Raw genomic sequence first — 15879 nt, 5'->3', positions numbered from 1 at the left:
TTTGGGGGTCGGGGGCAATAGGCCATAAAGAAGGAAAAAAGCAAAACTGCCTTTCTTGAGCCATCAGGGTTCTTTCACACCCATGAGCCCTGTGAGTAGGGATGATGACCCCAATCTGCAGATGAAGACACGGAGGCTCAGAGAGGTCAGAGTCACACACGAGGAAGAGATGGAGCTGGGTTGAACTTGGAGCTGTGCTTGTAGCTCCTCCTGTGAGGACGACCTTGAGAAGGCAGCTGGCCATGGGCATGGGGCAGTGATGCCATCTCTGGGAAATCTCCATCAGAAATTCCACCTGGTTAAGAAGGAGAGGGCTCTGGTTTTCAAAGATGTCCGTCCTACCATTATTTAGAAAAAGCCCAAAGCAAAAGTCCATGAGCCGCCCTGGGGAAGGACCCGGAGAGCCAAGAGCACTCAGTATACCAGCGTCAGGGGAGGAGGTGCAGGCGGAGTTGGCCTGATGCTGTGACACAGGAGCAGCACTCTGCGTCGGTGACCAGAGAGGCCACTGGAAAGGGAAGGCGAGAACAGAATGCAGTGGGCATCCGAGGGCAGGACCAGGTCCAGCCCTGGCATATGCCCCCAGCGCCTCCCCACCTGAGCTCAGAGCGAGTGTGGTGGGGCCAACCAAGGGTAGGAGGGACAGGAGGAAGGAGGGGACCAGGAAAAACTTGGGTATTTGTGGGATCATGGTGGTCTTGGGACCAACACAGTAAATCCGAGAGATGGGGAGTCAAGCTGGGCCAGGCAGGGACACAGGTGGGGATGCAGAACCATCCTCTGGAGAGCAGGGTCTGAGACAGCTATGAGTGGTGGGCAGGGAAACATAGCGTGCACCCAACTTCAGAGGGCCTGCCGTGGACCTGGGAGCCCCAGGGGGTGGGGTCTGGGCTAGCTCTGTCCTCAAGTCTGTTTCATCATTTCTGAAGTGGGCAGCGCTGTCTGAGGAGAGGGACAGAGAGAATGGACCGCAGGTCAGGGGAAATATTAGCTTCTCAGGCTATGTCTGGGGAGGCCCAATCCGGGGGCCTGAGTTCCCTGGGCTCAGAACTGCCTCTGTCTGCAGGACATCAATGATAATCTGCCCATCTTCAACCAGTCCAGATATTCCTTCTCAGTGAGGGAGAGAGACCCAGGTAAGTCCTCCCTGGGGCTCCCTGGGTAAGTCAAGGGCAGGCCTGAGGCCCCCAAGGTGGGTGAGGATGGAGGATGCCTCCGGTGGCCGCCAGGCCGGGGGTCCTTCTGCACTCTGCCCCTCATCCACAGGAGTGCAGTTGGGCATGGTGGAGGCCTGGGATGCAGACCAAACGGAAGCCAACAATCGTATCAGCTTCAGCCTGTCAGGGAGCGGCGCCAACAACTTCATGATCCGAGGCTCAGTGCTGGGGTCTGGGCAGGCAGTGGGCCGCCTCTCGTTGCCCTCGGATGTGAGCCTGGACTACGAGACACAGGCCTCCTTCAGTCTGATCGTGAGTGCCGAGAACGCGGACGCCCAGGGGCGTGAGACTACAGCAGAAGTCCTTGTAACTGTGGAGGACGTGAATGACGTGCCACCCACCCTGGACTCAGCCTCGCTCCAGGGCATCCGGGTGGCCGAGAATGGCTCGCAGCACGGCATTCTGGTCAACGTGGTGGCCCAGGACAGGGATACCATGTCCCAGGTGGAGGTACAGCTCATGAATGTCATCTGCACCAAGGCTGGAGTTGACGTGGGCAGCCTGTGCCACGGCTGGTTCTCTGTGCTGGCCAACGGCTCAGTGATCATCAACCAGAGCGAGGCCATCGACTATGAGGCCTGTGACTTGGTCACGCTGGTCGTGCGGGCCTATGACCTCACAACAGACCCCCGCTTCCAGGCCTACAGTGACAATGGTGAGGCAGCCTGGCCTGCAGGGCTCAGCAGGCTGCAACACAGGGGCTGTGGGGAAGGACTGGAATTTGTAAGGTCGGGGTTCAAATCCTGGCTCCAGCCCCGGCCAGCTGTGCCCCTGGGAAAGTCACGACACTGCCCAGAACTTTAGTTGCCCCATCGGTCAAGTGGAGTTGGGTAGTAGGTTGCCTATGAAGAGTACATGAGAATATGTATGGAAGGCATTGAGTGCAGTGCTTGGCATGCTGTTGTTGTCCAGTTGCCCAGTCGTGTCTGACTCTTTGCGACCCCATGGACTGCAGCATGCCAGGCCTCCCTCCCCCTAACCATCTCTCCCAAATTTGCCCAAGTTCATGTCCATTGCGTTGGTAATGCCATCCAGCCATCTCATCCTCTGACTCCCTCTTCTCCTCCTGCCTTCAATCTTTCCCAGCATCAGGGTCTTTTCTAATGAGTTGGCTGTTCACATCAGATGAACAAAATACTGGAGCTTCAGCTTCAGCATCAGTCCTTCCAACGAGTATTCAGGGTTGATTTCCTTTAAGATCGACTGGTTTGATCTCCGTGTTGTCCAAGGGACTTTAGCACTTAATGCTGTGATGCTGAGAGGCAGTGTAAAGAGACTTCAGAGCCACGTGTGTGCTCAGATCCCACGTCTGACACCAAGTAGCAATAACAGTCACATCAACAGCCAGCATATATTGAATCCTTACTACAGCCCAGCCTATGCTAGGCACCTTGCAAGCATTTCACCATTTTACTCCCACACAATCCATGTGGTAGGTGATCCCTAGCCAATTTTATAGATGAGGAAACTGAGGTACAGAACGGGCAGTTCAATAATGTAGCTTACACAGCTAACCAGGGCCAGAATAATGTTGTGGCCAGGTGGGACATACCTGGGCTGGGCTCAGTCCTGGCCCAGTGGTCTCACTGTGTGACTTTGGACAAGTTGCTTATCCTCTCTGAGGTCTGGGGAGAATGCTCCCTCCTACACAGGCCAGAGGAGACTGAGTTAGTAGGGGAGGGGTCTGACCGTGGGTGATGCATGGGAGGGAGGCTGCTGGGAACAAGCCTGAGGACCAGGCTTTGTGGGTCAAGTCTTGCTTAGAGACCAAAGCCAGCCAATCTTTTCCCTCTAGGAAGCCTCCCCATCACCATCGAGGATGTGAATGACAACGCGCCTTATTTTCTGCCTGAGGATAAGACTTTTGGTAAGCTGCAAGCCCCTTCCTCCCCACCCACACTGTACTCTGCCAGAACTACCTTTGGGCAACTCCCACAGATGCTGCTCAGACCCCAGGTGTGCCTCTGGAAAGGGAGGAAGGCCTCCAGCCCTGTCTCTCTCTCAGGGATTCAACAGGAGGAGAGACCCGAGTTTTCACTCTATCTCTGTCCCAACTCACATCTGACCCTGGGCCCGGCCCTCCTTCTCTGGCCTCAGTTTCCCCATCTGCACAATGGGGGGTGGAGGACCTGCTAACTAGCGGCTCAGGGGTAGCTGTAATGGGGGTCTGGCAGTAGAGAGCTTAAGGGCAGGTTTGGAGGGATGCGCCCCGAGCTGGGCTTATTATGGTCAGCAGTTGGCCCAGGGGGCACTGGCCCTGATGCCACTGACCTCTTCCTGTCTACACTTGCAGTGATCATCCCAGAACTCGTCATGCCCAACCAGCAGGTGGCGTCCGTCCGGGTAAGTCCCTGGCTCCAGCTGTTGTCAGTCACATCAGCCCCAGGAGACACAGGGCCTAGGCCTGTGGGTCTTTCAGCCATCCTCCAAATGTTTAGACACTAGAAAGAAAATGTATTAACTCTCCGGGATGGAAATGAAGCACCTGCTTAATTGATATCATTAAACTCCATTAATTGTTAAGTGTGGTATTCATAAACAATTCATGACCCTAAAAACCACTTGCAGTGCTTTTCTTCAGAATTCTGGACTATTACAGAGAAATCACAATAACTGTAAATTAAACAAGTTCCTCGTATTAAATAATTTCCAGAGCAAGCTGCAAAAATGCTTTCAATTTTTATAGCAGTGGATGTGTTTATATTAGAGGGTGGTAGCTGTCCCCGCAGTGGGTGGGGCTGAGGCCTCCCCCACAGCCCTGGGGCCTGGGTCTGGCCAGGCCTTTTAACTGAGCTGGGGAGCTGTTGTGCCTTTTAGGAACTCACTTTCCCTTCCAGACAAGAAGCTGTCAGCTCTTGGCAGTGACTCCTTAGGGTTCAGGCGCTTTATATGTGGGTGGCCCTCCTTGAGCTATGGAAAGGGCATGGGTGTGGAGATGGGTGGGTCTGGCCCTCCCCACTTACAGCCGAATGTGCCCTGGGGAAGACAGGTCTCTGTCAGAACCCAGTGTCCTCCCATAAAAGGGGAATAGTAATTCTCCCTTTCTGGGCCTTCCCAGGTGGCGCTAGTGGTAAAGAACCCGCCTGCCAATGCAGGAGACATAAAGATGTGGGTTTGATCCCTGGGTTGGGAAGATCCCCTGGAGGCAGGCATGGCAACCCACTCCAGTACTCTTGCCTGGAGAATCCCATGGACAGAGGAGCCTGGCGGGCTACGGTCCATGGAGTCGCAGAGTTGGACACGACTGAAGCCACTTAGCACTCATGCAATTCTTCCTCTCTAGGTTCTTTCTAGGCTCAAAGGGTCAGTTTTCCAATCTTCAGCCCTGGCTGAAGACGTTCATTCCAACGTCAGGAGTGTGGCCCTGGCTTTGAACAATTTTCTTTAAATCAACTCCCTTTTGAAACGTCAACACCAGCTTTAGCCTCATCCTGAACAGTGACATCAGTGGCCTCACGGCTCTGTGTGTTGGTCGTATTCTTCTCCGAAAGGCACTAGAGTGAATAAAAATGCCTCATTTCATGGTCCGCTGGGGGAATTCATACTCCTGTTAGCGAGTGCTGAAAGGAGGGGTCTGGGGGAAGGTGCTTGGTACACAGTAGGTGCTCAGGACAACTGAGTGTTCCTAGGCTTGTGCGTGTGTGGCAGTGAGAGGGGGAACCTTCCCAGGGTGACCTTCTACCTGGGAGAGACTTGGGCAGTGACCTGTTGAGTTGAAGCAGGGACATATTCAAACACTGTTTGTTTAAAGCACTTGGTCAGTGGCCTGGGGAAGGCCAAAAGAGGTCACGGCAGGGCCAGGCTCCCAGGCTACCCTAGCTTCAGATTCCTGCTGGGGCTGGAGGGGTGCCTGGCCTGGCCCAGCCCCCACAGTGTGTTCACTCTGTCTTGCTCCCAGGCCAGAGATGACGACTCAGGGAACAACGCAGCCATCCTGTTCTCCATCTTTCAAGTGGATTTCATCGCTAAGGATGGGGCCGTGATCCCTTTTCAGGGCTTCTTCCGGGTCTCCACTTCCTCGGAGGCCAGCGTGTTCACTGGCAACATTGAGTAACTGCGGGAAGCCCCTGGACAGGGGTGGGGGAGCCAAGCGGGGCCTCAGGGCAGTGAGTCCCCCATCCTAGGAGGGGTCCAAGGGGGTTCTGAGAGGACTACAGCTTGGGTTTCAGAACTGAGTGGTGCCCTCCTACCTTCCGTAGCCTGGTGACCAGCCTTGATTCCACTCTCCAAGGCACCTACCAAGTGACGGTCAAGGCCCAAGACAGCCCTTCTGAGGGTCCTGCCCAGGAAGCCAGAATCACCCTAAACGTGAGTGTTAGGTTCTGTCTCAGTTCCCAGTGCCCTCTGCCACTCCAGGGTCCCTTGCGTCTCATCTTCCCCATGTCCCCCTCCCATAGCTCTTTACCGTGGACCAGAGTTACCGCGTGAGGCTGCAGTTCTCACTGAACAAGGAGGAGGTGGGCGCCAACTCGGACAAGATTAAGGAGTAGGTCTCAGGAGCCAGGGGGTGGGTGGCTTGTGGGGAAGAACAGGGCTTGGGAGCCTAGTCCCTGATAGAAATCTGAATGGAATATCTCTCAACCCTGTCCGTGACCCACATTTGATCTGGTCCTTGTCTTTGACCCTATACCTGTACCAGCACTTCCATTCTGCATGTGCCCAGAAGCCTATGGTTGGCTGGGCAGAGACAGGCCTAAATAGGGCTGCCACATATAGTTGCAAAGGCAGTGCACTGCACAAGGGCACTCTGCTTGCTAAGCTATAAACCCCGTCCCAGAGGAAGGGGCTTCCTTGTCTAATTTGCACAAGAGTGCTACTTGCTTAGCCAGTGGAGCTGTCCAGAGGAGGTGACCCTCACACAATCCCTAATTTCACTGCAGAGCCCTGGCCGCAGGCCTGGGCTAAGGCCCCTACCCCAACCCTCTGTGACATCTGCCCTCTTTGCAGGGCTCTTGCTCAGGCAACCAGGACTACTGTCTACATTGTGAACATTCAGGACATAGATTCCCAGGTTCGGTGAGTGCCCACTCGGTGGATGGGGCGAGGAAGACAGGATCAGCAGCAGGGGTGTGACCGGGTGGTCCTGGGCTGCGGGCTTCACCTCTGCCCCATTCCAGGGCCCGAGGACGTTCCTATCTTGATGCCTATTTTGTCTTCTCAAATGGGTCAGCCTTGACCCTTGACCAGCTGAGTATGTGAGTGGGGCTGCCCTTGGGGTGGGCAGGAGGGTAAGCAAGAAGCCTGGGGGATGCCAATGTCCCTCGGGCCTGAGCGGGGCTTTGTGGCCAGGATGATCCGGAATGACCAGGACTCCCTGACGCAGCTGCTGCAGCTGGGGCTGGTGGTACTGGTGAGTGTTGGTGGGACAGAGGTAATAGGAGAGCAGGGAGGCGGGAGACTGACCCCACAGCCTCCTCCCATCACACTGCTTCTTCTCCAGGGCTCCCAGGACAACCAAGAGTCAGAGTCACAGGACACACTCCGCAACGTCACCATAGGATTGGGAGTGGCTTTGCTGCTGGCCATTGTGATCTTTAGCACAATCATCATGTGTACCCAGAAGAGGTGCTGCTCCCATCACCCTCTGTGTCTCAAACCTCCCCTCTCTTACCACCCAAGATATCTAGGGGTAGAAAGACCTGGAGCTTAGGTGTCAGGAACATCTGTATTAAATCCCCAGTGACTCCTTAGGATCTCTTGGGTAGGTCATCTCCCCTTCCCAAGCCTCAGTTTCCTCATATGCAAAATAGGCTTGATGCTAGATTCCCCAGATCATTTCAGGGATCCACGTGCATCTCATACCAGCAGACATCTGGCATATGTTGTTGTTGTTCAGTCACTCAGTCTTGTCTGGCTGTCTGCAACCCCATGGACTGTGGCACCCCAGGCTTCCCTGTCCTTCACTATCTCCCAGAGTTTGTTCAAACTCATGTCCATTGAGTCGGTGATGCCATCCAACCATCTCATCCTCTCTTGCCTCCTCCTCCTGCCTTCAATTTTTCCCAGCATCAGGGTCTTTTCCAATGAGTCAGCTCTTTGCAGCAGGTGGCCAAAGTATTGGAGCTCCAACATCAGTCCTTTCAATGAGTATTCAGGGTTGATTTTCTTTAGGATTGACTGATTTGACCTTGCATTCTAAGACTCTCAAGAGTCTTCCCCAGAATCACAGTTCAAAAGCATCAATTCTTTGGTGCTCAGCCTTCTTTATGGTCCAACTCTCACATCCATACATGACTACTGGAAAAACCATAGCTTTGACTACAAGACTTTTGTCAGCAAAGTGATGTCTCTGCTTTTCAATATGCTGTCTAGATTGGTCATAGCTTTTCTTCCAAGGAGCAAGCGTCTTTTAATTTCATGGCTGTAGTCACTGTCCACAGTGATATGGGAACCCAAGAAAATAAAGTCTGTCACTATTTCCACTTTTTCCCCATCTATTTGCCATGAAGTGATGGGACTGGATGCCATGATCTTCATTCTTTGAACACTGAGTTTTAAGCCGTCTTTCTTTCACTCTCCTCTTTTTACCTTCATCAAGAGGCTCTTTAGTTCCTCTTTGCTTTCTGCCATTGGGCATATCTGAAGTTGTTGATATTTCTCCCAACAATCTTGATTCCAGCTTGTGAGTCATCCAGCCTGGCATTTCACGTGATGTACTTTGCATAATTTAAATAAGCAGGGTGACAATATACAGCCTTTGTGTACTCCTTTCCCAATTTTGAACCAGTCCGTTGTTCTAACTGTTGTTTCTTGACCTGCATATAGGTTTCTCAGGAGGCAGGCAAGCTGGTCTGGTATTCCCATCTCTTTAAGAATTTTCTACAGTTTTTTGTGATCCATAGTCAAAGGCTTTAGCCTAGTTAATGGGGAGAAATAGATGTTTTTCTGGAATTTCCTTGCTTTCTCTATGATCCAATGGATGTTGGCAATTTGGTATCTGGTTCCTCTGCCTTTTCTAAAACCAGGTTGTACATTTGGAAGTTCTTGGTTTATATGCTTTTGAAGCCCAGTTTGAAGGATTTTGAGCATTACCTTGCTAGCGCGTGAAATGAGCACAATTGTACGGTAGTTTGAACATTCTTTGCCATTGCCTTGCTTTGGGATTGGAATGAAAACTGACCTTTTCCAGTATTGTGGCCACTTGTGGCTGAGTTTTCCAAATTTGCTAACATATTGAGTGCGGTACTTGAACAGCATCATCTTTTAGGATTTGAAATACCTCAGCTGGAATTCCATCACCTCCACTAGCTTTATTCATAGTAATGCTTCCTAAGGCCCACTTGACATCACACTCCAGGATGTCTGGCTCTAGGTGAGTGGTCTCATCATCATGCTTATCCAGGTCACTGAGACCATTTTGTAGAGTTCTGTGTATTCTTGCCACCTCTTCTTAAACTCTTCTGTTTCTTTTAGGCCCTTGACATTTCTATCCTTTATTTTGCCCATCTTTGCATGAAATGTTCCCTTGGTATCTCTAATTTTCTTGAAGAGATCTCTAATCTTTCCCATTCTACTTTTTTCCTCTATTTCTTTGTGTTGTTCACTTAGGAAGACTTTCTCATCTCTCCTTGCTATTCTCTGGAACTCTGCATTCAGATGGGTATATCCTTCCTTTTCTCCTTTGCCTTTAGCTTCTCTTCTTTTCTCAGCTATTTGTTAGGCCTCCTCAGTCAACAACTTTGCCTTCTTGCATTTCTTTTTCTTGGGGATGGTTTTGGTCACTGCCTCCTATACAGTGTTACAAACCTCCATCCATAGTTCTTCAGGCACTCTGTTTACCAGATCTAATCCCTTGAATCTACTCATCACCTCCACTGTATCATCGTAAGTGATTTGACTTAGGTCATGCCTGAATGGTCTAATGGTTTTCCCTACTTTCTTCAATTTAAGCCTGAATTTTGCAATAAGGAGCCTATGATCTGAGCCACAGCTCCAGGTCTTGTTTTTGCTGACTGTAGAGAGCTTCTCCATCTTTGGCTGAAAAAACATAATCAATCTGATTTTGGTATTGACCATCTGGTGATGTCCACGTGTAGAGTTATCTCTTGGATGACTCTTGGGTTGTTGGAAAAGGGTGTTTGCTATGACCAGTGTGTTCTCTTGGCAAAACTCTGTTAGCCTTTGCCCTGATTCATTTTGTATTCCGAGGCCAAACTTGCTTGTTTCTCCAGGTATCTCTTGACTTCATACCTTTGCATTCCAGTCTCCTATGATGAAAGGGACACCCTTTTTAGTTAGTTCTAGAAGGTCTTGTAGGTCCTTATAGAACTGATCAACTTCAGCTTCTGTGGCATTAGTAGTTGTGGTATAGACTTGGATTACTGTGATGCTGAATAGTTTGCTTTGGAAACAAACCAAGATCATTCTTTTTTTTTTTTTTTTTAGATTTCATGCAAGTACTGCATTTTTGACTATGAGGACTATTACATTTCTTCTAAGGGATTCTTGCCCTTAAATATGCCCATTCCTATCCATTTTAGTTCACTGATTCCTAAAATCACTGATTCCTAAAATCAGATGTTCACTCTTGCCATCTCCTTCTTGACCACATCCATGGTCATGGACCTAACATTCCAGGTTCCTATGCAATATTGTTCTTTACAGCACTGGAGTTTACTTCCACCACCAGACACATCCACAGCTGAGTGCCAGTTGTGCTTTGGCCCAGCGTCTTCATTCTTTCTGGAGCTATTTCTCTGCTCTTCCCAGGTAGCTTTCTGGACACCTACCAATCTGGTGGGGCTCATCTTCCAGTGTTATTCATATTTTGTCTTTTCATGCTGTTCATGGAGTTCTCAAGGCGAGAATACTGGAGTGGTTTGCCATTCCCTTCTCCAGTGAGCCATGTTTTGTCAGAACTTTCCACCGTGACCCGTCCGCCTGGGGTGGCTCTGCACAGCATGGCTCATAGTTTCACTGAGTTACACAAGGCTGTGATCCATGTGATCACTTTGGTTAGCTTTCTGTGATTATAGTTTTCATTCTGGAGGCTGTGGGACTGTAGTTTTTGCTTCTTCTGTCTGCCCTCTGATGGAAGAAGGTAAGAGGCTTGTGCAAACTTCCTGATGGGAGGGACTGGCTGTGGGAAAAATTGGGTCTCCTCTGTTGGGCAGGGCCATGCTCAGTAAATCCTTAATCCAATTTTCTGCTGATGGGTGGGGTGCTCCCTTCCTGTTAGTTGTTTGGCCTGAGGCGGCCCAGTCCTGGAGTCTACAGGCTCTAAGGCAGGCTCTAAGGCAGCAAACTGCAAAAGGACTTATGCCAACATACCCCTCCTAAGATTGCTGCTGCCAGTGCCTGAGGGTGACAGTGGGTTGGCAGTGGCCTGACTCGGGGACAGGGGCACTGGCACATGCTATGCCTTTAATAAATGCTGCTTCTTTCCCCCTTTCTAATGCATATGGGGGCAGTAGCCATATCTGGGTGTGGTTCTAGGCTTTGCCACTGATCAGCTGTGTGGTCTTCAGCAATGATTTTCCTTCTGTGATTCTTATGCTCTGTAAGATGGAGCTAACCTTCCACCAGCCAGGTTGTTGTGAAATCACACTCTCAGGGCCTGTACTGGGCACACAGTAGGTGAATAGGGAAAGTGGTGACCTCCCATTCTGGGTTCCCCATAGCTACCAGCGGAAGCTTCGGGCTATGAAAGCTGCCAAGGAGGCCCGGAAGACAGCGGTGGGGGTGATGCCCCCAGGCTCTGCCATCCCTGGGACTAATATGTACAACACTGAGAGGTAAGTGGGGACCAAAGGGTGGGTAAGAGGCCCCATGGGGTGGTTAAGCCCATGGTTACTGGACTGGGCTTTCTCTCCAGGGCCAATCCCATGCTGAACCTCCCCGCCAAGGACCTGGGCTTTGAGTCCCATTCTTCCTCCAGCGACTTGGACCACATCAGGTGAGCAGTGCTCCTGGCAGCCAGGCTGGTTGGTGGTAATAGTCATGGTGCAGGGAAGGGTGAAGTGACAGTGATGGTGTGGTGATGGTGTGGTGATGGTCATGGTGGTAGTGGAAGTTGTTGGCCACAGACAGGTTGGATTGGGCCTGCCAACCATCTGAGCTCCATTGTCTCCCCTACAGCGTCAACTCCCTGGATGACAATTCTGTGGATCTGGAAAACAGCGCGCAGGAAATCAAGGCAAGATGGGGGATGAGTTGGTACCTGGGGTTTCTGACTTAGGGTGCTTCTCTGAAGAGGTGGGGTTCAGGACAGAGCTCAAGGGACCTGCTGCTGACATGGGTGTGTCTCTGCACTCAGCCTTGGGAAATCCCATGGCTTTGGAATGGGACCCAATCCTTATTCCTCTACTCATTCACTGTGACCCTGGGTGGGTGACTTCTTCCCTCTGGTTCTCAGTTTTCTAATCTATAAATGGGGATCAGAACACCAACTATTCAAAACTGTTGTGAGGATGAAATAAGAGTGGGTATAAAAACCATCTGGCACAAAGCAAGTGCTCAGAAATCTGGTTCCTTCCCTTTATATCCTTTATATAAAAGCTGGTGGGGTGGGAAGAGGGGATCCGGAGATGAACATAATCCAACTGAAGAGCAAAGGTGGGCTCGAGTGAACAACAGTGCTGTTGTTTGTTCAGATGCTAGTTGGTTCGGTTAGATCAAGCATTTGCATAGCCTGGGCTGCTGACACGGGGAGCTCTTTAGATGTGAGTGTATCAGGTCACAGCCCAGGGATTCTGATCAGCTGGGGTGGGCCTGGGAAGGAAAGCTCCTGGGATTCTAATGTGCAGGTGAGTGAGAACCTCGCAACTGGGAAAGTAGATCAGAGGGCTGGGTGGGGGATGGGGCGCCAGAACCAGGAGCAGCTATCCTCTCCTTCCCACTTTGTAAACCACCACTGGAGTAGAAGCTCTAAGGCCCACTGACATTTGATAGTCTATGGCTGTGTGTGTGTGTGTGTGTGTGTGTGTGTGTGTAGGGATGGTGTCCTCCCGCCATTCACCTTATCCATCCGACTTTGGGTCCTACCCTCAGCCTAGCCCTGCCCTCCTGGGGATCCATAGCCACCCTTCATGCTTCAAGACTTTTACTTTTAAAAAAAATATGTATTTGTTTGTTATTGGCTGTGCTGCGGCTTCCCTGATAGCTCAGTTGGTAAAGAATCCGGGCTGTGCTGGGTCTTTGCTGCTCTGTGAGGGCTTTCTCTGGTTGTGGTGCGTGGGCTTCTCATTGTCGTGGCTTCTCTTGTTGCAGAGCACAGGCTCTAGGGCAAGTGGGCTTCAGTAGTCGCAGCACACAGACTCCATAGCTGCAGTTTGCGGGTTCCAGAGCGCCGGCTCAGTAGTTGTGGCCCAGGGGCTTAGTTGCCTTGAGACATATGGGATTTTCCTGGAGCAGAGATCAAACCTGATTTCCCTGAATTGGCAGATGGATTCTTAATCACTGGACCACCAGGGAAGCCTCATGCTTCACGACTTATTTTCCCTTGAGGATCCCTTACTTGAAAAGATTTGGTCAAACAAAGCCTCTCACAGGTGTTAAAATATCAGAATGCTGCCCAAGGACCTGGCTGTCACTCGAAGGCCTCCAAATGGGCCCCCAAGGATGAAGATGATGGATGGGGGTTCAGGCTGCCAGGCAGTGCTGGAGGCCTCTGGATGGATGGCTCATCTCTGGGTTCAAGATGGTTTGGAGCAAAAACTCCAACTTAGGTGGAGGGGAACAGTTTTGTGGGCTGGAGCTGGTGACTGGGCAGGTGGCCCCTAATGGAGGCTAAGGTTGACTCTAGTGGAGGAGAGTGGAGTGGGGAGGGGAGAGGAGTCAGAGACCCCAGCAGTGGGGCTGGACCTGTGAGTTGGGGAGGGCCAGGGAACTCCCAGGGAGTCTGGAGAGGGAGGAGGGTCAGAGCGCAGGTGTCTTCAGTCTTCAGGCCGGGAAAGAGCCAATCCTGCGAAGGCAGGGGATGGGGTTCAGTCTCCGAGATCCTGCAGCAGAAGGTGGGCCTTGAGGTCTCCAAGTGCGGAATGCAGGTGGGGCCTTTTTCCACAGTCCCCTTGGTGCCGACTCACCTAAGCCTTCCATAAATGTTTGTGTGGAAGGTCTGAAAGACCTGAGGGCTCATCCAGTCTGAGTTTTTCAAGCAACCGAGGCCAGGGAGGTGTGTTGAACTGCTCAAGATTAGAAAGCTCGCAAGGTCAGGGCATCCCAGAACCCAGGTCTCCTATCTCCCAGGCCAGGCCATGTTTCCTGGGCTGCAATGTGCCAACTGTTCCCAGTGGGGGTCTGTGTGGAGGGCTCTGGGGAGCATGGCAGACTGTTTAGCTCCTCCTGGGACCCCCTCAGATGTTCCACTGCTTACCAGGGACCAGAACAACCCCAGTCTGGAAAAAGCCCTTAGTGAGCCCTAGGGAGGGTGGAGGTGGTGGTGGTGGTTGGGGCTTTTCTCCCATGAGTGTCTTCATGGTGGAGTAACTGAGCCTGGGGGCCTGGCTGGTCCACAGGAGGGATTCTTGTGAAGGTGTGAGTGTGACATGTCACATGGTGAGGGGGAAGAGGGAGGGCAGGAGACGAGTTAGTGTATGCCGTGATGGCCGGCAGGCAGGACCTGGGTGTGATGTATCCCTCTGGGATGGCAGAAGGACCTGCCAAATTCAATCAGGGGCAGCGTGGAGTTGTGGACAGGCTTTAGAGTCAGGAAGACCAGCTGTCCAAACCTTGTTCTGCCCCTTCTGGGCCAGAGAGCCTTCCAAGCCTCAGTTTCCTCATCTGTAAACTGGGGGACATTATCCCTCCCTCAGGAGGTCCTGTGAGTACCTCAGGTCATGGATGGCTGTGCCCAGCACCCACCATGCATGCCATAAGGTACAGGTGGCAAGGACTGTGGCTGGACTGGTTCTGGCACAGGATACAGGGCTTGACATTATTCAGGATCTGGCAGAAGACCAAAATGCCACCATGTTCATGGGCAAGACAAAGGCTGGAGTAGATCCCTGAGGCCCGCCCCATCACCTGAACCCATCTGCACCACCAGTAGTCATGCTGCCTCTGGGACAGAGTCAGGAAACTGAGACCCCAGCCAAGGAACCATCTGGTTATGAGCTTGAAGCCCCATTCGTTCTCCTAAGGACTGGGGAGATCACTCCATCTTTGCCCTGGCCTGACCCCTCCCCTCCCTCTTTCCACAGAAGGAACCCCGGCATGGTCCCATGGGGCCACATCCAGAGCCCAGGAAGAATGAGCTGTCCGGAAGGAAGGTGGGCTCAGAGCAGAAGGAGGAGCTGGCCTTCACTAACCTTGGCCTGGACACCACAGATCTGTGATGGGGGCGCAGCCACCAGACCCTGGCCACAGAGCTCCACACGGGCCCCCACTCTTCTGATCCACCTCCAAAGAGGCCTTGTTACCCCCAAATTACACCTACCCTTCCCTGATCATAATAAGATAAGCTGCTCCACCCCTGTCTGCTTGTAGCCAATCACAACTGACGAGGGTTGGGGGAGTATTTTATTACCAATGTATTGTGACAGTTTGTAGCCAAAAACCGTGGCTGGAGGGTTGGGGGACAGGGGTACTGAGTGGTCACAAGGGACTTGTGGGGCTCAGGGCTCTGGGGAATGAGGGACCGGAGAGGGTGGTCTTTTAGGGACTACGGTGGTTGTAGAGTGAGCTCTCCGTCGTGTCCCCAGCACCCAAGGCCAGCTGTCACCAGGCTGTGGGCCTCTGACCATGACCCTCTGGCGTTTCTGTGACTCTTGCAGCTGCGCCCACAGGGCAGTCCTTGCAGCTGCCTTTGGCCTGTCTGGGAGTTGTGGAGTGGTGTCCAGTGAGGGTGGGGATAGGGCCAGGTGAGGGGGAGACAGGAACTGGGGACAACTACCAGCATGCAAGAGATGCCCAGGCCATGGGGCCAGCCCGCCGCGTGGACACGCACTCGCATACACCCCGGGCTTGCACATCGGGGATCTCACATGCCAATCCTCACATACTTGGGGCTTTTGTACACAGTTTCTCCCGTTCTGGGGACCTGGCTGCCTCTGGAGACCACAGCGCACCTGTCTAGACATCTCAGGAGCCTGCCCTAGCTCTCAAGGCTAGGTCCCCAGAGGTCGCCTAGTGTGGCCGGGAGAGGGTGGCGCTGAGGGCTATGAGGGGACGGTGGGGTGTCGGGGCTGGGTTCGTGGGCTCCTGACCACGAGGGAGCTGGGTAGAGGGCATTCATTGGTGTGTTTAGGAGGGGAAAGGGGGCTGGAAAGACAGGATGAGAAGACCCTAGATGCTGCCCGCTCCTTGGAGGCCTGTCGCGCGTTGAGGGGATCCCTTCTAGGGGCCTGGGATCGAGAAGGGAGCCTGAGAAGGTTGGAAACCCGGGCGTACAAAAGCGGAGCCGATCACTCGGCCGTGGGCCCGGCCCGCGAGCAGCATCGCGGGCGCCGCACACTCTGCAGCAGTGCGCGGAAGAGGCCCGGCGGGCGCTTGGCGGCTCCCTCAGGGGGCGCGGTGCGGACAGAGCCCGCGCGGCCGGGGCCCGGGCGCGCAGCGGGGGGTGGCGGCGCGGGCGCCCCCTGGCGACCGTGCTCCTCGATCTGTCGCTCCAGATGCTTCTGGATGGCCATGCCCAGCACCTCCACCTCCATGGCGGCGCCGTACACCTCCCACGTCATACCCTTTTCGTCCCAGCTCACGTCGCGCACCGGCTCGACCGCCTCGG

General features: G+C 52.9%; 2 protein-coding genes across 2 annotated transcripts in view; one reads left to right on the top strand and one right to left on the bottom strand.

Moving 5' to 3' along the window:
• The window catches only part of CDHR2 (cadherin-related family member 2), a 45143-nt gene extending 30294 nt beyond the window's left edge, over positions 1-14849 (top strand). Inside the window, exons 18-32 of the mRNA XM_010846590.1 lie at positions 1067-1136; positions 1267-1872; positions 3013-3084; positions 3511-3560; positions 5116-5267; positions 5417-5525; positions 5615-5703; positions 6165-6233; positions 6335-6412; positions 6507-6567; positions 6658-6782; positions 10838-10951; positions 11032-11112; positions 11295-11352; positions 14357-14849. Coding sequence (XP_010844892.1) covers positions 1067-1136; positions 1267-1872; positions 3013-3084; positions 3511-3560; positions 5116-5267; positions 5417-5525; positions 5615-5703; positions 6165-6233; positions 6335-6412; positions 6507-6567; positions 6658-6782; positions 10838-10951; positions 11032-11112; positions 11295-11352; positions 14357-14491 — 1869 coding nt within the window. The 3' untranslated portion in view covers positions 14492-14849. The remainder of the gene's footprint in view (positions 1-1066; positions 1137-1266; positions 1873-3012; positions 3085-3510; positions 3561-5115; positions 5268-5416; positions 5526-5614; positions 5704-6164; positions 6234-6334; positions 6413-6506; positions 6568-6657; positions 6783-10837; positions 10952-11031; positions 11113-11294; positions 11353-14356) is intronic.
• A 710-nt stretch (positions 14850-15559) lies between these two features.
• Positions 15560-15879, bottom strand: part of GPRIN1 (G protein regulated inducer of neurite outgrowth 1) — a 10515-nt gene continuing 10195 nt past the window's right edge. Inside the window, exon 4 of the mRNA XM_010846645.1 lies at positions 15560-15879. Coding sequence (XP_010844947.1) covers positions 15560-15879 — 320 coding nt within the window.

The sequence above is a fragment of the Bison bison genome, unplaced genomic scaffold, assembly GCF_000754665.1.
Source record: "Bison bison bison isolate TAMUID 2011002044 unplaced genomic scaffold, Bison_UMD1.0 scf7180017864238, whole genome shotgun sequence".
Taxonomy (NCBI): domain Eukaryota; kingdom Metazoa; phylum Chordata; class Mammalia; order Artiodactyla; family Bovidae; genus Bison; species Bison bison.
This window is presented reverse-complemented; position numbering and strand designations above follow the sequence as displayed.